Below are 25,073 nucleotides of genomic sequence, written 5' to 3' on the forward strand. Positions count from 1 at the left end.
TTTCGAGCCGTTCAGCCGATGCTTCCCTTACTTACTTTTCGTCGCCTTTCCATGCCCCTCTTACCTCTGACGCTGCTCTTGTCAGGACTTCTCTCGCTTACCGTCGCTCTAACGCCGCCAATCCCGCTCACCGCAGCTTCGCTTTTCTTCCCCTACCTTCTCTGGACGCTCGCAGCGGGAAAACTAGATCGGGCAACTTATGGAGGTGAAGCTGCGATGTGATCGTCCCCTGCAAGCCCTCCATTCACGGTCCCCACTCACCAAAGCGTCTGAAAAGGTAAATTCCACAATTTCCCTGTAACAATGTTCCACCACTTGACGTCTCCGTCTGCAGAATATACGTGCAGACAATACGTGTTGCCCATGATGTGCTCTTTCACTGACAGGAATGAGCACTGCGCGTGTCGGCATTGCCGGCCGATTGATCTTCTTTTCTTTTCTTCTCTTCGCCGTTCTTGCTTGTTCCCGAAAAAAGTTATACTTGGGACTGCTCTCTTGTGCTGCAGAAGACTTTAATTGATTTTTAATCTGATACACTCTGCCTAGATCTCACTCTTTCCTCACATGCCTGTGCCACGGCTGTTAGCCGCTTAAGTCCCGCCGGTTCTGTTCACCTGCCGCCTCGAGCCATCACGCACATCATGTTCGTCATCAACCCTTCCAGTTCCTGACGGTGACGGTATAATCACTCCGATTACTTATTTACGACTGACGCGTAATGTTACTGTGCCTCATACTATCGCCATAATAGCTGATAACTGTGTATTTCTCCCGCTCCAGAGCTTTAGACTGAGCCCTCAAGTGCTGCCTCACAAGATGTCGCTTGCCCAACTCACCAGTTGACGGGAACTCACCAATGACGGGAAGGTTGTTGTCATAAGTGCTTCTGATGAAGTTCAAGTTTCCCAGTCAACAGGTTCCAACAACCCCATTTTTTGAAAAATGATCAGACCTTTGGCGTAACAAGATTGATGTTCCCTGCCGAGTCTTGGCAGACTAACATTATCACCCACCACATCAACACTGGGGACTCATTCACCGCCATCCTTTTTGTGTGTCCACATCAGAAAGCGAAGTAATTAACAAAGAAGTGACCAAAATGCTTGCGAAGGACCTAATCGAAATATCATCTAGTCCTTGCGCCACCCGTCGTCTTAGTAATGAAGAAAAAGTTTTCCTGGCGCTATTACACTGAATATCGAAACCTCAACAAAATCACAGAGAACGACGGGCACTCTCTTCCCCATATTGAGGAAGCCCTTGACTGCGTCCATGGTGCCACCTTCTTTTCAGCTCTTGAACTTTTGTCACTTTACTGGTAAATTGCTGTACACGACATGGATCGAAAGCACACTGCCTTCGCGACCTCTGATAGCTTTTACCAATTCAGGGTCATGCCTTTCGGTCTCTGCAACCTATCAGCAACTTTTAAAGAGAATTATCGACACACTGCTTCTGTATATAAATGGTTGACGTATTTAAGCTACGTACCATGATAACCTTAAAATTCACTTTCGCAACGCATTTGAGCAGCTTTCGACCAGTATAGCCATATTCCGATGAGCTGGCCTCCGCCTAAATTTCTCGAAGTGCCATTTCACTCTTTGTCTATTTACTGGGCTGGGTCACCTTGTTGACGCTTGCGGTGTCCGACCAGACCTAGTTAAACTGCGCGCTGTTACGAACTGCCAAGCTCCATGCTGTGTTCTTGATGTTCATAGTTTCGTGTGGCGCTGCTCTTACTTTTGTCGTTCCGTGAAAAATTTGCGGTGTTCTCACATCAACTCACTAATCTTCTCAAATAAGACGTGCCAGTCTCTTGGAGCCCCCGAAAAGCTGATGCCTTCTCTCAGCTAATCGCCGCTCTGACTACTCCAGCTATTTTTGCACATTTTGACCCAGCTGCTTCGAGCAAAGTGCGCAGGAACGCAAGGGGTTATGGCGTCGGTGCAGTTTTGTCACAAAACCAATGAAGCCCTGATCGTGTTATTGCGCACGGCGGTCCTTTACCTTCGAAGTCTGAACCCAAGTACTCTATTACAGAACGAGAATGCCTTGTCCTTGTCTGAGCTGTTTCGAAATTCCCTACTAATTTGTATTACTGATCTTTCCGTGCTTTCATTGATCATCACGCTCTCTGTGGGCTTTCTTCTCTCAAGAGCCCTACTGAACGACTTGATTGTTGGACGCTATGCCTTAAAGAGTGCTCTTACTCATTTGCCTACAAGGCTCTCCGCCTCCACCTGCACGCGGACTGCTTGTCCCGCCTCTAACCTGTTTACCAATCAGACGTTACATACATAGAGCCTAGCCCCTGCATCATCATCATCATCATCATCACCATAATAATCATCATCATCATCAGGTTGGTTACGCCCACTGCAGAGGAAAAGCCTCTCCCATACATCTCCAACTTCCCTGGTCATGTACTAGTTGTGGCCATGTTATCCCTGGAATCTACTTAATGTCATCCACCCACCGAGCTTTCTGCCGCCCTCTGCTACGCTTCCCATCCCTTGTAATCCAGTCCCTAACCCTTTATCACCATCGGCTATCTCCTCATTACATGTGCTGCCCGTGCCCATCTCTTTTTCTTGATTTCAACTCAGATGTCATTAACTCACGTTTGTTCCCTCCCCCAATCTGCTCTTTTCTCATGCCTTAACGTTACACCTATCATTTTTCTTTCCATAGCTCGTGACGCCGTCCTCAATTTAGGTAGAACCCTTCTCGTACGCCTCCAGGTTTCTGCCCCGCACGTGAGTACTGGTAAGACACAGCTGTTCATCATCATGTTCAGTATCATACCTAGGTCTAAGTTTTTGCAGATTGATGACGAACAACATTGTGATGTTCCGTGCGATCTATCATTGACAATTTTGAGTCTACACCTAGCGATGCGCCACTGCGCATATTCGCCCTCTTGAACAGAACAATTTACCATTGTAGCGTCCTGCCAGATGGCCCTGAGCTGCTTCACATCACACCTAAACATCTGCGTTCCACGGTGCTGCACAAGCCTCACGACGAACGAACTGCTGGTCACCTTGGCGTATTTCGTACGTATGAACGTGTCCAGCGCCGCTTCATTTGGCGCACTCTCGCCCGGTCTGTGCGATATTACGTGGCCTCCTGCGATAAGGCTAAACAATGGATACGACCTGCCGCACTCCCTGCTGGACTGCTTCAAACACTGTCCATCCCGACCGACCCATTCTTCCGTGTTGGTTTAGCCCTTCCCATTCCTTTTCCAGGGTTCAAATCCGGCAAGAAATCAGTCGCTGTTGCAATAGATTATGCTGCTAGGTATGCCATCACTCTAGTCCTCGCCACCAGCACTGCCACTGTCGCTGGCGTTTTTTTTTTTTTGCTCCACGATGTTAATCCACACCACAGTGCCCCTCGCCATATGCTCAGATCAACGCCGCCCATTTTCGTACCGCGTAATCGACGATCCTTTCTGTTCCTCATCAACGCAGCATTTGCTGACCACTTTCTACGATAGCCAAACCAAAGTCCTCACCAAGCACCTAAGTGGCACCCTCCCAGGCATGACCACCCTGACTGGCACCTGGTGCTACCTTACGTGACCGTCGCCTACATTTAGCCACCTCACCACACCGCCTGTCATTCATCCTTTTATATGCGCCTTCGCCGTGAACTCATGTCACCGCTGGACCCCCTACTTCCGGCTCGTACAGTGCTAACCTAGCGAAAATCCACGTAATGCTATCGCTCGTACCAGTAACGCACATCAGATGGCCCGCACTCGACTGTCGGCCTCACAAGCAACCCAGAAGCGCCTTTATGACAGGCGGCATCACAACATTTGTTTCTCAACCGGTGCCTTAGTTCTCCTGTGGCGTCGATTCCGTCATGCTGGCTTTGTCAGAGAACTTGTTATTTAGGTAGACGGCCCCCTACCGGATCGTCCGCCATGTCAAGGACGTCACCTGAGAGATCGTTCCCGTTTTGATGACTGCGCCACCTACTACCACTCCCAGTGACATAGTTCACGTGAGCAGACTGAAAGCATACCTCCCCCCTTCAGATATGAATGTTTAACTTGCTCCCAGACAGCGCTGCTACTACCCGAAGTAATGTTAAGAAGCGAACATAATCCTAGAGAAATTTTGCCTGCAGCAAACGATGGGTCTGTCTGGTGTGCAGGCACTCTACCATATTTATTGCTGCTCTGTACCTCAGTCCAAACACGCTGTAGATAGTCACGCGTTGTGTCGTTTTACATAACAATATCATAATGAGTGTTAAAATTCGTACGTTTGTCAAAATTATTAGCACATCCTAAGTATTTTTAACGTTCAATACCCCTTGAAGCTTCAGATTTGCTTTTTGTATCCATTAAGTGTGAAATGCATTTTTTTATTTTTTTCAATTGTGAAGACAATGCATATAGTGAAGAGGAGGATAGAGTCTCTCAATTTTTGCGTATCTAAGCGTTCATACCTGAAATCGTTGAAACTTTTAGTCATTTCGTCAAAGAAAAAGTAACTTATTCAACCGTGAATGAAAACAGAAGACTGTAGACACATTAGGTATTGTATGTCGCAATGTAGACTCATGCAATTACACAGCCCCACTTAGTCTTGTGCCGTCCTCGTCTGCGCTTCCCTTCTCCTGGTACCCATTCTGTAACCCCAATTGTCCGACAGTTCTCTAACCTGCGCATTACATGAGCTGCCCAGTACAATTTTTTTTTTCTTTTATTGTCAATTAGAACATCGGCTTTACCCGTTTGCCGTCTGAAGGAAACCGCACTTTTTCCTTTTCGTAACGTCATGCATAGCATTCTTCGTTCCATGGCTCTATTCGGACACAGGTGTGTATATATATATATATATATATATATATATATATACATATATATATATATATATATATATATATATATATATATATATATATATATATATATATATATATATATATGTGTGTGTGTGTGTGTGTGTGTGTATACACCTGTGTCCGAATAGAGCCATGGAACGAAGAATGCTATGCATGACGTTACGAAAAGGAAAAAGTGCGGTTTCCTTCAGACGGCAAACGGGTAACGCCGATGTTCTAATTGACATTAAAAGAAAAAAAATGGTACTGGGCAGCTCATGTAATGCGCAGGTTAGAGAACTGTCGGACCATTGGGGTTACAGAATGGGTACCAGGAGAAGGGAAGCGCAGACGACGACGGCAAAGACTAAATGGGGCCATGTAATTGCATGAGTCAACATTGCGACATACAATACCTAATGTGTCTACAGTCTTCTGTTTTCATTCACGGTTGAATAAGTTACTTTTTCTTTGACTAAATGACTAAAAGTTTCAACGATTTCAGGTATGAACGCTTAGATACGCAAAAATTGAGAGACTCTATCCTCCTCTTCACTATATGCATTGTCTTGACGGTGACGAGTGGCGGCTGGCTTAAGCAAAAGCTCGCGGTATAGCTTGTGCCAAATAGCTGAAGTTTAGGAGAGGGAGTGTGGTTTGGTTGCCTGCTGCAGTAACTAGCATTGGCGGAATAGCGACGTTCTTTTATAGCACTACGTGAAGACTCGCGCATGCCATATAGATGCCATCAACAACAGGCCTAAATGAGGGCACAGTAGCCCAGTTCGTGGCTTTAGGTGACCGGCGGAAATCATCGAGGGAAAATAAGCTCCAGTTGTGTGTCTTCTGGAATTCCACAGCTCTGACGCCATTTATGTTGCATTATATCAGACGTGCAATCAAAGAGGGCGGAATATGATGATTACAAGTCTTTTCCTAGTATAATTTCGTGAAGGTACTATTCCAAAACTGCAACAGAAAATGCTATAGAAATTTTGCGGATGGTGTAACAAAATTAAAGGAATTTGCGTAGATTAGGAACCCAATCGGTGTTCCTAATCTCTAGAGATTCTGCTATTTCTCTGGTGAGCTGGCCAGGATTCGCGGCGAGCCAATGAGTGCGATTTAACATAGCTTGACATCTACAGCGTGTGCAATGCGCGGAAACGTGGCCTGGTAAGGCTAGTTTTTCAACTTTGCAAAACTAAACTGTACGGTGCGACGGGTGTCAAAGCAAATTGTGGAATTATCTACAGTTCACCAGTGGCTCATGTTCTTTTCTTTTGCTGGCTTTGGCGAAGGTAAAGGCCCATCAGGAAGTATCGAAGTGGAATTAAAGCGGACTGAATTAACTCCGAGCTTTTGGTGTTCTTCGCAGGCTAATGCTTTAAAATTTTGGATAAGCATCAGTGCGATGCGATAGTATTAAATATCGCTGGCTGCTTGTCATGCTTCACGGCAACTACTACTCATATATCTGTAATATTTCCCTGGAAACGCTGGCGGCGAACGCTATGCATCGAAGCGAGCTTTCTGGTACATATTTTTAGGCTGTTCCAAGGAACCGAGTGGATCGCGCTGGTCCTACTAAGGTAGACCTCAAACGGCAGCTGGAAAACGGGTCTGTGGTAATGTCTCCACGCAAGAGAATTTCAGTTTCTCATTTATTCATATAACAATCCAGAGTTATCATGTCTGTAGGTTGTGCGTAAGTCGCACTTTGCGAATTTCTTGAAGCATGTTACTAAGAAATTAGTTTAATCAGTAACATCTCTGTGCCACGCGGAGAACCTGCGTGGTTTCTTGGATATTTCTTAGTTGTGTTTTTCCGTCAAAATTACGGAGAGCCTAGCAAATCCTTCCACATCTGTTTACCCGCTTCCCACTCAGAGAGCTCATTTCCGTGCTTGTCAAAGCACACCCACGTCTTGCCTTGCAACTATACAAAACGCCTTGTTGGCAAGCATTGCAGTTGCACTCTGTCTGTTTCGCTTACTCACACGCTCTTGCACGGCCATCCAATATTTCACTTCGAAGTTATTGGTGCCACAGAACGTTCGTGTGTTTTTCGGATACGCTAGGACAGCGGTCGGGGTTGTCACCGCTGGCGCAGGCTCCGCCTACTCCATCATTACGTTAATACCGAGGAGATGACCACTTCGGACTTCCGTGGTCTATTGGGGCTATCCGGCACCTCCCCCAAATTGTCCCAGGGCAGAATTAGTCAAGCGTAGGTGTACATAGAGGGTATTTACGAGTACAAACTGCGGCAACGATGCATACACGAGGGGCAACCCAAACCTGCCGCACGTTCCTCTCGCAAAGTAGTCTTTGTTTATAGTAAGTATCTCTTCAAAGCTATGCCCGCTGCTACGTAACAGTAATTTCATCATAGTGCGCGAGTCTTCTCTTTCGTTTTGTCGTGGTTTCATTACTATCCAAATATGTGTGACTTAATTCTTGCGTATATGCTCTGCGTTTAGTTTTAGGGCTCTGGTGTATTCCTAGGATCTTACAGTTGTTGCTTTCCACTGAATTACACCAATTCTGATAATCAACACCTTTAAAACTCATCAGGTCCCCAGATCATTTCCTTGTTGAATTGATCGTGTTGCTTAATGCAAAGTAGTTTAGCGTGTTCTTTACAGTACTGTAAGTTTGCCCCGCGCAGGCGATAACTTGGTGAGCTGACACCTGCACCAACTACGCCGAAAGGTATTTTTTGCTGCATGGCCTATCTTTCAAAATAATTACCTCACTGGGCCATACTTTTTACACATAGCCAGTACAGTTAATCTATTCACATGTTATGCTATGTCCTTCATTTTCTGGTGCCCACTTTCATTATGGTATTCTGCTCATTGGGGCCTGCTTTATGGCAGCAAGGTCAGATTTTCAGTATACATATATAAATATCTCAATTCACCTTTCTTCACTAATTCACACAATAAAACTAGTTTTTCTTTTATTTGCAGGTTGTGGATGTGAAAACGCGGCAAAAACTAGGACCCCACCAGACCGGCGAGATCTGTTACCGCGCACCGACTATGGTGAGGGGCTATTACAAGCGACCAAAGGAAACCGCCGAGCTCTTCGACGACGAGGGTTGGTGTATGTCGGGTAGGCATACTGTTAGCAATAACGGCCCACATTTCCTCCCTTGCGAACATTTGTTGAAAAATATGAGTGCACACACAATTTGTCCCTGCAACCACTAACCAAGCACAAACACTTGCGAGAGCCCCAGAGCTCTGTAGAAGAACTTGACCAAAAACATGTTGTCCGCTAGTGCATGAAGGAAGCCACACTACTTTTAAAGCGAAAGCATATTAGGCCCAATTGCGCGCACATCGGGCGTCGCCAGCGTGGCCACCCAGCGATAGTACCAGCATAGCCGATGGCACAATGAATAAGAACCCGTCAAAAATGCTCGGACTGGCGTGAAATTTCTCAGGGACGTTCCTCTAAACAAAGTAAATCAGCGGCATAGAAAATAAAATTTTGTAAATTTCTTCCTGGATGGGAATTTCCGTCCACCTTGGGAGACGAGCCCACTTTACCGATGCCACTGGGGCTACATGGTTCTGGCTGACTGAAAATGTGCCTTGTGTGTCCGCTATTGCATACGTCACGTCGCGTTGAGACACTTGACGCTTGATTTTGCGTTACCGAGGTGCAGTTAAAAAGCAGGCGAAAGCTTGCGCGCAAAAGGAATGCGTGTAAAAATATTTGACGAGAAAGGAATATAATACTTTCGTGTTCCCACGCGTAAACAGTCTTAGTGTCCCTCCCGACTTTTCTTCTACTGGGCATAATTCCATATTTATTCAAGCACTGGCCACAACTAGGTCAATGAACCCTATCTGTGGGCATTGCGATACATTCCAATACAAATAATGTCATCTGCGTCAATTAATACCTTATTAGCACAATAAATAATCGTAAGTGAACTAGAATGTACAGAACTGGGGCATCGCTGCAGCATCACATAACTCTTAATACGAATATTTTGCTACTTTCCCGTGGATCAATCAGTATTTCGAGTTACTAAAAGCAGCGTATTAAAAATGATACTTTGGCTTATGTGGTAGGGAAGTTACTTCCAATTTAGTTACAGTGTAATTGTGATGATCCATGCAAATACAATTTTTTTTTGTTTTTAAAATCATTAATGTGGCCGCCTGGTCTTAAAAAGCCTGCACACACGAGTCGCACGGTTGAGAGAGCAAGGCTTATGCTTGGGCTAGTTGGTACGGTTTGCTCATAATTTGCAAATCCCTCAGCGCAATTAAAAGAAAACGGGCGGGACAGAGGCACAGGACAGCGTTTTCCTGTGTCTCTGTCACGTCCCTGTCTTTTTTTGAATTGCGCAGAAAGCTTCGCTATTATGAGTTGAAGACAAGTGGGTTTGCTGATTATTAGCTGTTTCCATCGCTGAAAAGATTCTTCATAATGATTCGGGGGAAAAACCAACAAATTCAGGCGCAGAAAGATGGGAACTAAGGCCTGTAATTAAACCATGTATTCATGTTAAACCGTAGGGGCTACCTTTAAAAAAAATAGGTAGCAAAAATGATGTACCGGTTGAGTTATCCGTACCGCAAAGAAGTAAACAAAAACACACGAGAATATAAAAGATGTGCGATTGAACATGCTCTGTAATTTTTTGTGTCTCAAGTGCAAGTATCATATAGTATAATGCTAAGATATAAAAGGCAGTACATCGGACAAATATGAACATTCGTAAGCACCGGACTCAAGGAACATAGAAACAGTTGTACGCAGGCATCACATACGGGTAACCTAACCACAAGCTATAATCGGTGTGCTTCAAACTTTATTCAACTGCGAAAGTATCGCTAATTAACCTTCTAATGCATTTCTTTAGGGTACATCTTGTAATGCATGAATTGAAGTGAGTGATTGCGGCTCTTTTGGATTGCCTATCTGACTTTTCGGCGACTCACGCGTCAAGCTTCGCTCTTTAGGCTAGATTGAAATGGTAGCGTCAACCAGCCCCAACTAGCTTCAGACGGTAGCAAGTCGTTGTTCGTCGTCCCTTGCCACCTCCGCACATATGTGTGCCCTGAGTCTCATGCGGACCCACATACGCCCACGTTGGCCTCTTGAAAATGTACACCAGGCTCCGCTGGCGCTTTTATTGCCGTGTGATGCACACTTTTCTGCAGAAGTAAACCCGCTCATGTTCATAATGCCAGCGATGCAAATCTCCTGCCCCGCCGTCCTTGTGGTCCCTTGCAGCCAATCTTGTACCCCTCTCGATCATTTGAACGCGTAGGCATCGAACTCTACGGCCCTCTACCCTATACGCCTGCTGGTAATCTCTGGATTGTTGTTGCCGTCGATCACTTCGCACGTTATGCAAAAACAGCTGCCCTACCAACCATCACCGCCCGTGAGGTTGCGTCCTTCCTTTTGTAGCCCTTCGTACTACGGGGTGCGCCCCGTAGTACGAAGGGCTACATCCCGCATCCCGCTTACTGCATCCCGTACTGTCCATCGCACCACTGCTGCCTATCACCTGCAGAATAAAGGCATGACTGAGCGATTCAATTGCACTTCGGGTAATATGCTATCTACGTACATTGCGTCCGACCACACCAACGGGGTCTAGTTTTACCATAGGTGACCTATCCCTACAACACCTCCTCGCAGGCCACGACACGCTTTTCCCCATTCGTCATCGTATATGGTCGTGAACCGTCCTATATCTTCGACACGATTCTCCGTTACCCACTTGACCCATCGGAGTGCACGCCACTGTCTGACGTTTCGAGATACTCCGAGGAATACCGCCAGCTAACCCGCTGTTTTACGGCTGAAGACCAATGGCTGCAAAAGTTCCGTCGTGACAACCACCGACCCACAAGCTCATATCAGCCGGACCCTCTAGTCTGGCTCTGGATACCTTCCACACCCCCCACCCCCACTCTTTTCTCTAAACTTCTTGCCGAGTAGCGCGATACCTACCGCGTCCTGCATCAAACGTGTCCTGTCAATGACCTTGTCGAGCCTATCACGCTGTCCGCAGACTTAAGGCGCCGTGGAAGTGAGGTGGCGCACGTTCGGCGATTCAAACCTTACTACGACGCGGTCGTCCACTCCTCCCCTTGAGCCTAAACTTGAGCAGCCAGGAATGCGCCCTCTTCCCCGGGAAGTTGTAGCGAAAAATGCGCCTGGCGCACACGCCTGTCTTCTTCGCTACAATTGACATTTCTCTGTTTTTCATTATCTTCTACATTTGAATGTCAACACAGATGATTTCTCGAATGACTTTCTTTGCTTCATTGTCTCTTGGGTTTGCATACTCCTGACCTAAATAACAATGGTGCCCCTTGGATTCCCGTCTTCTCTCGTTCATACAAATGGAAAGGGATTCAACGGCTTACGATGGCGAATTAGAACACAAATAACGTTTTGGCTATGATAAGGACGCTTGTACGTAATAATTGCTTTGACGCAGGTGATGCAGGCTACTACGATGAAAGTGGCCGCCTGTACATCGTCGAGCGGCTGAAACAGATGATAAAGTGCATGGACAAGCAGGTGGTTCCCGCAGAGTTGGAAGAACTGCTACTCCGTCAGCATGCGGAAGAGATCGTCGAGGTTTCCGTGGTGGGCCTTCCGCATTCCGATCATGGCGAAGCACCTGCGGCTGCCATTGTCCTCTCTGAAGTAGGCAGCAGGCAGGACCTGCTGACTCTCGCCGAAAGGATCAAGGCCACTGTTGCTAGTGAGTTCGTGCAGACAAACCACACCCACGTTGATGTGCATAGATGACACAATGACACCACAATGACAAGCCAGGAGCTCTAGAGCAACTGCTAGAACATAATTTTACAAATCACCTGAATATGAGGGAGTGTAACAAAAGATCATGACAGGCATAAGAGCATATTGATCGATTCACATTCGCCTGCTTATTACTATCGGTTCCCCATTTATTGTGCGTTTGCGATGTAAACTTGCCCTTCGTTAAAAGATGTCTGCTAACCACACTGTAATGGCGCATCTTGATCAGTGTTTTCGTACCGGCATTTCGATGATTTCAAGGAATGTAGCAATTTTACTTCCCCTATTGTGCGCTCTATCTAGTGAGAAGGAAAAATAGAAAATACGAGATATGATGCCTTCTATATGGAGGGCTTACTAAGCCGCCGAAGCAGCCTTAGTGATGAGCTCATTCTTCATCATCACTAGCAGATGCAGTCCTCCGCACTCGCGCACGTCATATCCAAATTTAAAGCAACACTTCCTTTCCTTCTTCGTGGGTCCCCACCAGACCTGCGAGATCTGCTACCACTCATTGACTATGGTAAGCAGCAGCAGCAGCTGGCTGCTACTATCGCTGTCTTGCACGCCGCGTGGAGGGAGGGGGTGGTGGAGGGCTCGCAAGGCGTGTATGGTATATTGTAGGGACGCGGGAGAGGCGTCCGTGAGTCCTCTCCAGTGACAACGTCTTGGAAATCAACACAATGGCCTCTGGAACGTTTTGGTCGTTGTCCCAATGCCCTCTGGAACTCCCTGGCCATCGACACAAATAAACTATGGGGTGTTATGGGCCGAAACCACGTTATGATTATGAGGCAGGCCGTAGTGGAGGACTCCAGAAATTTCGACCTCCTGGGGTGGTTTAACGTGCACCTAAATCTAAGCACACAGATGCTTTCGCCCCATCGAAATGCGGCCGCCGTGGCTGGGATTCGATCCCACGACCTCGTGGTCGGCACCCCACACCATAGCCACTGAGCAACCACGGCGGGCATCGACACAATGCGTTCTGCGCAGCTGCGATTAAGCGTTAGCCCTCTGAAAAAGCGTTTCAGAAGCTGCAACGCTTATATTTTGGAGGCGTGCAACAACTCAGAGCCGAGATGGTATGGTAGAAAGAGGATGCAGAGAATGCCGAAAGCCAACGCACTGTGGAAACGGGTTAATTATAGCCACTCGTCGCTCATGGCATTTTGTATACACGGAATGGAAAATCATCAAAAATGATTTTTTATACAACGTACTGTATACTCACGCCTGGAAATGTGGGCTCATATGTTTCGTTGCACCATGTGCCACCAGCTATCAGCCCAAATTTACGGTAGATTCTGTAAGCCGTACTTACAAAAAGCGGCTGTCCCACTTCATTTTGCTTTGTTAGCTAGCTGCAGACTTCATAATTTTGCCATAATAGAAACTCAAAACGCACGCTGAATGGAACAAGGCCCCATATTCTAATGCGAGGCATCCCCTAGACGTCATACAAATTAGTGTGCAATAGATACTTGGTACTACTAACGCGCGGATAACGGAAAAACTGAAAGATGCATCATCTTACCGAAGCTTTGGGTGAAAAGATTATAGGTGACACACGTTGAGGAGGGTGGCCCTCGTACTCTATTGTTAATGGAAAGTGTGCTGAAACTATGGAGAATGAAATGCAAGGGAACAGCCAGCACTGTTACAAAACTCAATGCTTTATTAAAAAGGGTGCGATCGCGGGCTTATAGTTCTATTATTTAGGACACAAAGCTTGTCGGTGCATTATTATGGAAACTGACCCTGGCAACCTTTAACAGCCTAACTCTGTCGAGTAAGGCTAGCTGAGCAGGATTCCTTAGGGAACGATCAGACATTGTTTGGGATATCATTGGCCTTAGCTAGATTATCACTACTGGTGAGGCTTATACAGTGCTGACTGACGGCCATGTCCTCTTCTATAGAGTTCTCCCAGATAATAAGCAATACGTGGTACGATGCCTCATCCATAAGGACATAGCGGGCAACATTGACGAATTCTAGAGATTTAGTGAGAGGGTAGCAGTTGCCTCAATACAATTTAATAAGAGTATAGTTTAAAAGTAGTACAAGCCTCACGAAGCCCCAATCACGAAGATGAGGAAGTAGATCAGTTTTAGGAAGAGGTTGAATTAGCGAACATAAAAGTGCTAACTCTGTATACTGCAGTAATCGGCGACTTCAATGCAAAAGTGGGGAAAAAGCAGGCTTGTTGGCAAGCAATTCTCAACTATGCTTTTCGATTCTTGGAATGGTAGATGAGAGATGCTGAAAGAATTGACCGAAAGTAATAAGCGCAGAATAATGAACACCTTTTTCAGAAAGTTTAGCAACTGAAAATTGATTTGGAAAAGCACTATTGGGGAAACAATAAAATTTACGTCATACTTTCTCGCGATCCCAGCATAGTGCAGGATGCAGAAGTGATAGGTAGCGTAATGTGCTATGATCATGGGCTAGTGAGGGCTAGGATTCACCTCTATGTGAAGAAAGCAATGGCGAAATTGGTCAAGAAGAAACAGATTAACCTAGAGGTAGTGAGAGTAAAAGCCGGCGAATTCAGGCTGGTACTTCCAAACAACTATGAAGGATTAGAACAGAGAGGTGATGACAGCGAGGTAATAAATAAAACCGTAACTAGGCTGGCTTCAGAAGCAGCAATTCAAGTGAGAGGCAAGGCACGAATGCAACCAGTAGCTAAGCTATCCCAAGTGACAAAGGACCTTATAAAAAACGAGAAAAAACGAAAGTGTCCTATTGAAGAGATAAGATAGAATTCGCGGAACTGTCAAAACTGATGAACTACGCAAAAATATGCCATATTCGAAATTATATCGTTAGAAATGCTGAAGAAGCTGTCAAAAATAGACGCAGCCTAAATTCCGTGAGAAGGAAACTTGCATAGGACAAACCACGGTGAATGCACTGAAAGGTGAGCAGGGTAATATCATTAGCAATGTCGAAGGCATAGTAAGAGCCGCGGAAAAATTATGTACTCACCTGTACATTACCGCCATGACTCGAAAGAGTAATGAAATGATACAGAAACTCCTATAACTGGCGATGAGGTTAGATGGACCTTGCAAGACATGAAACGGGGAAGTGGGGCAAGAGACTATAGAATAAGGGTCAATTTATTCAAAGATGGAGGAGACGTAATGCTTGGAAAACTGGTGGCTCTCTACGAAGTGGCTATCGACTCCAAGGGTCACAAAAAACTGGAAGAATTAAAATATTGTACTTATTCACAAAAAGGGAGACGTTAAATAACTCAAAAATATAAGCCCATTAGCTTACTCTCATTATTGCATAAAAGTTTCACCAAGAAAACCTCAACTAGAATGAGGGCGACACTGGACTTTAGTCAACCAAGGGAACAGGCCGGTTTCAGGAAAGGTTATCCTACAATGAATTCCATACAAGTGATCAATCAGGCAATCGAGAAATCGTCAGAGTACGATCAGCCTGTCTGTATGGCTTTCATTGATTGCGCAAAGGCATTTTATTCACTGGAGATACCAGCAGTCATAGAGGCATTACGTAATCAAGGAGTACAGAGCGCTTACGTAAATATCTTGGAAAATATCTACAGAGATTCCACAGCTCTCTTAATTCTTCACAAAAAAAGTAGGAAGATACCTATAAATAAAGGGGCCAAACAAGGTGAAACTATTTCTGTATTGATATTCACTGCATGCTTGGATAGAAGTATTCAAGCTATTAAACAGGGAATACTTAGGAGTAAGGAGTAGAGTTACAACAAATGATTGAGGACATTAACAGAGAGAATGTAAGAGTGGGGTTGAAGATTAATATTGTGACAGTCTTACGTGCGTACTGGGTTTACGCTTCAACAAACAGTATGGGGCTATTGAAAAGAGGTAAACGAGAAAGACGACGTGCGGCTGGCTAGCTGAATCTCGACAGGCGCTCAGCTGATCAAGGCCATCGCGTCTCAGTCTAGCCGGCTTGAAAATAAACGTCTTGCGTGGGCTTAACAGGGTGGTCGAGCTGCGGGGTACGACACAATGTACCACGGAGTCCCAACACCTAGAACTTCGCCGGAGCCGCAGTCTTGCCGGCCTCTTGCCGACGACCTTCCCCATGGCTCAGGGTGGAGGTGGACAAATGCCAGCTATATTTTCACATGATCAACGGTCAGCGCCAGTTGCACCTTTGCAGCACTACATCAAACCACTCTCGTTTGCGCGAAAAGTAGTCGAAGACATCTACGAGTGGCTGACACACAACGCAAGAGTGAGCCGCTACAACCGTTGGGGTTCTGTCACTCAGCTTGAATATGTCGTACTCTTTCTGAGTGAGACAGCGTTGATGTGGTATGAAAACCACCAAGACTCCCTAACAACGTGGGAGCGCTTCGTTGAAGAAATTACGAAGTGTTTTGGCGGCTCCTACGCCAAACAGAAACGCGCCGAGAGGACATTAGCTCAAAGAGCTCAAACTCCTGGAGAAACATGCACTACATACATAGAGGAAATCCTCAAACTGGGCAAAATCATCAATTAGCAGATATCTGAGGAAGACCGAGTCGGACATCTCCTCAAAGGAATTGCTGAATATGTCTACAATTTTCTTATAAGCAGGGAACACACTGATTCCGTCTCTGATGTCGTACGTCATCGTCGTACGTTTGAGACGTTGAAAACACTTATTGTGCCAAACTTTGGACGCCTGGCGAATGTAAAAATCATTGCCAGGGTCGATGAGATCCCGTCTGCCAATCCTTCGTCTACTATACGGCTGATAGTGCGTGATGAACTGCTACGTCACCAGCAACTTGCGCGCAACTTCGTACAGCAACCTGATGCTTATTACCCGCAACACATGGAACCGGCCGCACCCTGCCCTTCGTGCAACCGGCGGTATGTGTCACAGACGACAAGCGAAGAGTAGCTGCACGACCACGTGAGGGCACATTTACGCCCGGACACCGACTTCCAGAACACCCTCACTCATCATGTTTGCACGCAGACCGACCCTTCCTCCTGTGCGGCAGGCTCAGTAGCTTCCCTTTGCTACTCGGCCCCCCACAGCTGAGCGATTCCAGAAGCAGTTCATTAATCGTCGTTTACCTGTGTGTTATAGCTGTGGTGACTTGGGTCACATTGCCAGGTATTGCAATCGCAACCAACCAGGGAGGTTCGACCAATCGATAATGTCTAGGTGGTAACGCGCTCCCTTGGGCGAAACTTATTCGCCCTAGCACACATATCTAGGAAGCTTACCTCACCAGCACCCGGAGCCACTGTGGAGCCGTTCTCCAGCATCCGATCACAGCTTGACACCGCCACCTGCTCCTCGTGTAAGCCAGTCGCCCTCTCCGCAGCTTCGCTACCCATCGCCACCTCCAGAAATCTAGTCAGCGCGGCCGTTGAGGGTGAGGTCGCTGGACAATCTTCGATGTCGTCAGAGATACCTCCAACCATTTGTATGTTTAAGAATAAGGTGTGTGTAGTAATTGACAATGTTTCATCAATGGCCTTAGTGGACACGTGAGCAACTATTTCAATGACAAGTCTTGCGTTTAAAAGCCTCCTAGGATGAAAAGTGATGTTTCGCTGGAACCGTGCCGATACGTTTCGCGGAGTGAGTGGGGAGTTGTATCCTGTGGGCGTGTGCAATGTAGACGTTACATTGGGTGGTCAAATATTTAACGCAGAGTTCGCTGTTCTACCGCCTTATATTGGCTTTCATTTTTTTGAAACTGTGTGGTGCCACTGTCGACTGCAAAACGGGTGAAATCAGTGTAGTTACGAGTCTTCTGCTGCGTTTATGGAAGGCCAACCGTATCCTAAATGTGTGCTTTGTGTATTCAGGGATACACTTGTGCCTCCGTTATCCGCAACGTGTGTTTCAGGCGCCTATTTCCCTATTACCGACGGAACTTTTTACGCTACCGTGGAGCCTGTTAATCTGAGTTGCATCAAGATGAATGTGCTGATACCGTATTGAACGCTGTCAGTTGTTCAGGGACGCAGTAACCTATGGGCCGCAGACTGTTCGAGTGAACCTGCAATACTACCACAGTGTCTGAACCTTGCCGTCTACCATGAACATCAAGTGCTATCCCTTGCCATTTTTACAGAGCCTCGGAATATGCGGATGAACGCCATTTCGTTATTGCCTGCCCTCCTGCGCCCTCCTCAATTCTAACAATGGTGAACAAGTCACTCAGCACTAAGCAGCGTCACGAAGTGGCGAATATTCTGCTTAAACATTCCCAAGTGTTTGACTTTTTGCAGCAAGAGGGGCCACCATTGTTTCCTACTTTTTGTATACACCGTCGCATAGATATGTTATCTTCCAAACCTTTGCGACATAAGCCATACAGAGTCTCACCATGAGACCGCAAGGTGATCAACGACCAGGTTCACGAAATGCTAAATAAGAATGTAATCCAAGAATCCTGTAGTCCGTGGGCAGCGTCAGTGATTCTGGCTAAAAAGAAACATGGTACGTGGCGACTTTGTGTTGACTACAACCGTCTCAACACAATCACAGAAAAGGACGTAATCGTCTTCCGCGGATTCATGATGCTATCGACTTCCTTTCATCAGCGTTTCACTTTTCGTCTGTTGACTTGAGGTTGCGGTACTGGCAGATTCCTATGCACAAGGCAGACAAAAAGAAAACGGCATTTTTAACACCAGATGGACATCTTGAATTTAATGTTATGCCGTTTGGACTCGGTAATGCACCTGCAAATTTCGAGCGCTTTACGGACAACATACTGCGTGGACTCAAGTGGGAACTATGCATGTGCTATCTAGACGATGTTGTTATTTTCGGGCCCACGGTCATTGAGCAAAGGCACATCTCGATATTGAGCTAGCACGCTTGGACAAAGCGGGTTTGGTGCTCAACTTGAAGAAGTGTCATTTTGGAGAGCCCCAAACAGTGGTTCTGGGACACTGAGTGAATAAGGACGGTATACAACCCAGTCCAGCGAAAACTGCTACCATGGAGCCGTTCAACCTCGCCATAAAGGAGCTACGCAGTCCGCTAGCGCTTTGCTCGTACTTCCGCAAGTTTATTCGTGGATTTGCCAACATTGCGTATCCGCTGACATGCCTCCTCCAGAAGGGCGTTACCTTTGAATGGACTCCTGAATGTGAAGCTAGTTTTTGTGAGCTGAAGTCTCGTCTGACGTCCCATCCCATTCTCGGACACTTGACCATGCGGCTCCCACAGAAGTTCATACGGACGCTAGCGGTATTGGCATCAGCGCTGTCCTTATTCAATGCGCCGATAGCAAAGAACATGTCGTCGCCTATGCGAGTCGCTATTTAAGTAAGTCCGAGCGTAACTACACCGTCAGAGAGCAAGAATGTCTTGCAATGGTTTTCGCAGTACAGTGATTCCGGTCATACCTGTATGGGCGTCCCTTCAGCGTGTTGACAGACCATCATTCTCTGTGCTGGCTGGTTAATCTTCGCGATCCGTCGGGCCCGCTTGCACGTTGTACCCTTCGTTTACAGGAATATGACTTTACCCTTTCTTACAAATATGGCCTCCGGCACGTCGACGCTGACTGCGTCTCACGCATGTCGTTTTCAATGCCGGACTGCGACGCAGATAGCTTCGACAGCTATATCCTATCACTGGAGCCGCGATTTCCTTATATAGACACGTTCAAAATCTAGCAATAAAAACAAAAGAACATAACTTTAGAACTACTGCTCATTACTGCAAGGCAAAAAGCACCATCCACTCGTTTCTGCGTTCATGATGGGGTTCTTTACAAAAGAACTATTCTGCAGCAGGCCCACGATATCTTCTGGTGGTCCCAGAGAGTGTTGATGTCTCCGTCTTGCACGCTATGCATGGCGATCCAACATCTGGTCATTTGGGATCTGCCCGAATGCTGTACCGCCTTCAAGAAAGGCTCTACTAGCTTAAAATGAGCCAGACGACCACTCAGTATGTGTGCAGCTGCAGCGAGTGTCGATGTCACAAGCGTCCGACTAGTGCTCTTCCCGGTCGACTACATCCAGTGCCACCCCCTAGCCCTTTTTTTGACCGATTTAGCATCGATCTTCTTGCTCCTTTCCCGCGGCCTTCTGATGGGAATCGCTGGGTTGTCGTGTGGGCCGATCACTTGGCACGCTACTGTGAGACAGCTGCAATACCATCGGCTACTGCAACCGAAGTGTGTATTTTTCTGCTGCGTTTTGTCATTCTCCGCCATAAACCTCCCAGAGTCATCATCAGCGATCGTGGGCGGCAGTTCACTGCAGACGTGATTGAAGAGGTGCTTCGTCTATGTGCTTCAAGTTTTCTACATTTCTACATTCTACATGCAGATCATTCACTAAATCTGCAGCGGGCGATGCGGCTGATAAAGGAAGAATTTTACATGAATAAAGGGGGAGGGCTGCGTCACTGAGAATTATTTATTTGCACACTAGAGAAACACTATTCCTCTAGGCGCATATCAAGTAGTGAAACCTTTTATTTTGCTTATTTATATTTATTTTTGCATTTACACATACGTGTGATACACTCATGCACGTATTACACATGCGCGTCTATATGTGTGTACCTGTAGAAAGCTCTTTCTGGGATATACATAAAGTATTTAGGAGCTAAAAGAAAAATATACAGGAAAGGTGCTCCAGCCCATACCACTAAGTATAACGAGCCTCGGGAATATACAGTCGCAAATAGAACTTGTTCGGTGTACACCCCATTTTCAATCATGCGGCATTTACTTTGTGCAAAGAATAACTTTTTGGTGTCCGCCAACTAGGCTCTCAGGAAAAACTGTTATCATCAGTCTTTTACAGCGGGGAGTGGTTACTACTGTTTAGAATTTTTCACTTTATAGTAGATTTATTCATCATCATCATCATCATCACCATCATCATCATAATCATCAGCCTGGTTAGGCCCCTCCCGTACTTCTCCAACTACCCCACTCATGTACTAATTGTGGCCATGTTGTCCCTGCAAACTTCTTGATCTCAACCGCCCACCTCACTTTCTGCCGTCCCTTGCTACGCTTCCCTATCCTTGGAATCCCGTTCGTAACCCTTAATGGCCATCCGTTGTCTTCCCACCTCCTTACATGTCCGGCCCATGCCCATTTCTTTTTCTTGATTTCATCTAGGATGTCATTAACTCGCATCTGTTCCCTCACCCAATCTCCCCTTTTCTTATCCCTTAAAGTTAGACTTATAATTCTTCTTTCCATACCGCGTTGCGTCGTCCTCAATTTTAGTAGAACCCTCTTAGTAAGCCGTCAGGTTTCTGCCCTGTGCGTGAGTACGCAGCGGTGTATAAATACCCAGCGGTGTATAAAGTATCACTCGCTTTGTTTTAATACGTTGCAGGTAACTTTGCAGTGCACAAACATCTGCATGGGGGTGTTTATTTCGTGGACTCTATTCCCAAGACGGAGACAGCAAAAGTCAACAGACCAGCGCTGGCCCGCACTCTACTGAGAAGTTAGACCTTTACTCGACAAATAAAATTTTCTGTGTCGTAAATTTTTGTGCTTCTTCCTGTAGCAAACTGGCCGCATTTGAAATGGAGTAGATCTTCAAAATGTGAAAAACAAAACGTAAATGAAATTGCAGGCATTAGAAACACGAGTAAATGATTCCTGTAAACGTTTTGCTTTGGCCGAAAAATTCAGGTACAGTTTAAACTTTTCATAAGACGACACCATGTGTGTTTGAACTGTTACACGCGGCACATAAGCTGGGAGCAATTTATGATACGTATCGACAGTTCCTGACCCAATGGAACCGTAACGTTAACGGCGCAGCGTGGTTTGAATAGCGGCTACGCCATTCTGATTCAATACCCCGTATCGCGTAAGGTTAATAGCACGTCCCGAATATAGGTTGCATCATTACAATAGAGATCCAACGCAGCCTCGTATTAAACATGCGATAAACAATACGAACACTGCTCAGCAAGAAAGTTTGAATTATTGTACCGACATTCCATTGGTCTTGTCACCCTGCTTAAGTCGGCTTTCTAGGGACAACACTTGATCATAGTAGACACAATTTCGCTCCTCATAGCTTTTTAATTATTTTTGGTAATACTTAAGCCTAAATGATGCTGTAAAGAAAAGGGAATACATGTTCAAATTCTGAGGTTTTACGAGTCAAAACCCCGATATGCCTAGGAAGCTCGTCATAGTTTCTAGATTAGCTTTGACCTCCTGGGTTTCACTCACGAGCACCTAATGCATGGTACCACGGGTGTTATTGCAATTCCTGCATATTTTAATTCGGCCCAAAAGGAGGCCATTACACGGTGCTGCAAGCCGAGGAAGTAATATATCAGCAAATTGGCCGTTCCATTTATGATCCTCCTAGGGAACAGTATCTCCTATTTGTTGCATATTGTCGAATTTGCGTAAGCGCTTCCCGGCTTCGGGGGATCATTATTCTGAACAGAATCAATAATTTCACGGCCAGAAAGCTGGTGGAAGCGTTTTATACAGGCTCGAGACGAAACGCATGAGTTAATGAAACTTCGTTGTTTAAAAGCTAAAAAATGTTCATGTGCGGCTTTTGTGATGACCTAATTATCATGGTCATATTTTATTAGATGGTTCATTAGTGGCTTTTTTGAGCATCTTTCTAAACTCCTTATATGGACACCTCTGACGCAGGTCAACGTTCGCACTTTTCCGTGTGGGTACTGTCTGTTTCTTGTCGTTGGCGCAGCATTTATAATTTACCATTGTTCCTGCCGAATTTTCTGTCCTTCAACCCCCACCCTCTCATCCCCCACAAACCTACTCAAGCCTAATAAGCGCTGCGAATGAAGCGCACCTAAGCAGCTATGTAGAACCGCTTAGGTGCGCAGGGACGGGGGAATGTGGTCGGTCATTATTTTCCCTCTTCTCGCTGGCGCCTGAAAAATGCAGTGTGAAATAGTCTTGCAGGAGAGAGCATGACGTTTATTACAATTTCTTCCGTCGCCCTTTTGCAGTGCTGTTTACTACTTTGCATGGGTGGTATACTGGTTTGGTAGCTTTGAAACTCGGTTGGTGACTGGCTTGCAGCCTTGTCCGGTCTTCTCAGCGCACTGCTATCATAAAAAATGCCCGTTGGCGGTCGTCATTTTGCCTACGAAGACTACAAGCTGCAGACTGCCGACAAATCTATGTGACTGTTAAACATAACTAATGGAAGAGGCCGCAAAAATGTTACGCTGGCTGTCCCCGTCTTCGATGTGGAATGAGGTCAGAAACAGAACAACATAGATCTAAAAAAAGACAAAAATGAGGCCCTTTGTTTTGCACATGTACATATTGTAACGCGCCACATGCAGGGTTTTAAAAAACGGCGCACAAACTTGCGCGTTTACAAACAAGAGTGTTTTGATGAAGTAAATTTAATGATACCGCTCCCTTCAAAGTTTTTTCCACTTTTTAAACCGCTCGCTGTTGTCAATTGAATCTTATGATTTTTGCGTGCATTACTGCCGAAGTGCAAACATTTCTTGCAGTCGCATTGTTAGCGTTTCAATTTATTTCTATTCACGAGGCCCTGAACTGCGGTGATTTGCCCATTTGAGACGACCTACAGCACACTTTCCGTTTCCTGATGGCAATGTTCTATGCCACTGCTGTAAACGCCTATGTAAATGCCTATGCAAACTTAGGCTGTGTAATGAAGATGAACAACAAGCAAGCGTTAGAGGGGCGCTATCACAGATGTGGAACGCGAGCGCAGATCACAATCGGCTGGCGGCGAGGCCGTTGTTCCCTTGTGACTGCGCTGGTTTTTCGTCTTCCGTTTACCGTCAGTAAATCCCCTTATCAAAGTGGTGGAGGTGCGGGGCATCGTATTCAAACCTGGAGCTCCGAAGCCGGACGTTGCCCACCACCACTCCGACAATGTTTTATGACGCCACCCAACAATGCGGGGCCCCATCTCCGTCGGTCATTGTGTCAAGAGTTCTGCGCAAGCGCGACCCTGCTTTCTTTAATGGCACCGATGATCATGACATAGAATATTGGCTATCATCATTTGAAAAGGTGAGCGCGCAGAAGAAGTGGGACGACGCTACAAAACTGCGCAATGTCCTGTTCTACCTAATAGACGTCGCAAACCTCCGGTTTTGCAACCACGAGTCTGACTTCGCCACTTGGACTACTTTGAAGGCGAGCTTCGCGGAAGTCTTCGCGTGCCCCGCAGTGCGCAAGCTTCGTGCCGCACAGCGTCTGCGTGAGCGAGCGTAGCAGCAGTGTTAGAACTTCACCAGCTATGTCGAAGACGCTACAGACTTGTGCAACAGCGTGAATCCTTGAATGATTGGGCAAGACAGGATCAAGCGCATCGTGAAAGGCATAGACGACTATGCCTTTCATTGGCTAAGGACCCACGCACCGTGTCTGAACTCGTGACCCTGTGCAAGAGCTACGACGAATTACGCAAACAACGCGTCTTAGCTCGGCGACAGATTTACGCGGACAATGCCCTCGCCGCGTTGACCATCGGTGGCGACCACACGGCGCTCCTGGCACAGATCAATGAGATTGGGCGTGAGGAAGCTAGTCGACAGCTTTCGTTCTTCCCAGCCATGCAAGCACTTACGCACTATATGTCTCCGACCATCCGACAGGATATACAGGAGCAGGTAATAAAGGCTTTACCTTCGATCTGCCAGCCGAATCCTGTCGCGGCACCGCAATCCTTTGCGGTGCCGTATGCCGCTCCGCCGGCTCCACTCGCGGCGCCGCTGACGTATGCGAATGCCGTCGTGAAACAACGGCCTGTGCTGGTTTGGACCCTTGAACTACCCATTCAACTACGAGTGACGCCGCCTGTTGGGGTATAGCCACCACACGCAAATCCATGGCGCACTGCAGACAACCGACCGATCTGTTATGCTTGGGGGTATTCCGCGTCATGCTGCCCGCTTGTGTCACCGGCGTTTCCGATCGCCTCATATTACGCAGCCTGGACAACAACCTGAAGCATACTCCCACGATCATTAGCCGACTTACGATGCCCAACTTTTCGCTGCTCGTTGGTTACCTTCCCCGCGCCGCCAATATCTTTCGCCTATGCGTCGCCGGCCAAGCAGTCTTCAGCCGGAAAATTGACTGCCCCAGCTTCTGAGGCCCGAGCTGCGCGCTGTCGTCCATCCGTCTAAGTCCTCGCAATTGAACCCCGCCAATGTTATTGAAGTGTTTGTTGAAGATGTATGAACTCTCACGCTTGTTGACACTGGTGCCGCTATTTACGTGATGAGTCAGAATTGTTGCCACTACCTCCGTAATGTGACGACGCGACATTCGGAGTTTCTTCTTCGTACTGTGAGCACACAAGATATTCGACCCGTCGCAGAGTCTACGGGCAGGGTGCTCATAAAAGATGTGATTGACAGCGTTGACTTTCTTGTGCTGGCTTCATGTTCTTCTGATG

General features: G+C 46.5%; 1 protein-coding gene across 2 annotated transcripts in view; it reads left to right on the forward strand.

The window, feature by feature from the left end:
* LOC135920025 (luciferin 4-monooxygenase-like) overlaps positions 1-21,195 on the forward strand; it is a 125,262-nt gene extending 104,067 nt beyond the window's left edge. For both annotated transcript variants that reach the window (XM_065454091.2, XM_070534798.1), the window contains exons 6-8: positions 7,821-7,965; positions 11,330-11,599; positions 21,009-21,195. In XM_065454091.2, coding sequence (XP_065310163.2) covers positions 7,821-7,965; positions 11,330-11,599; positions 21,009-21,127 — 534 coding nt within the window. In that variant the 3' untranslated portion in view covers positions 21,128-21,195. The remainder of the gene's footprint in view (positions 1-7,820; positions 7,966-11,329; positions 11,600-21,008) is intronic.
* Positions 21,196-25,073: the final 3,878 nt, after the last annotated feature.

Source organism: Dermacentor albipictus, chromosome 3 (genome assembly GCF_038994185.2).
Source record: "Dermacentor albipictus isolate Rhodes 1998 colony chromosome 3, USDA_Dalb.pri_finalv2, whole genome shotgun sequence".
Classification (NCBI taxonomy): Eukaryota; Metazoa; Arthropoda; class Arachnida; order Ixodida; family Ixodidae; genus Dermacentor; species Dermacentor albipictus.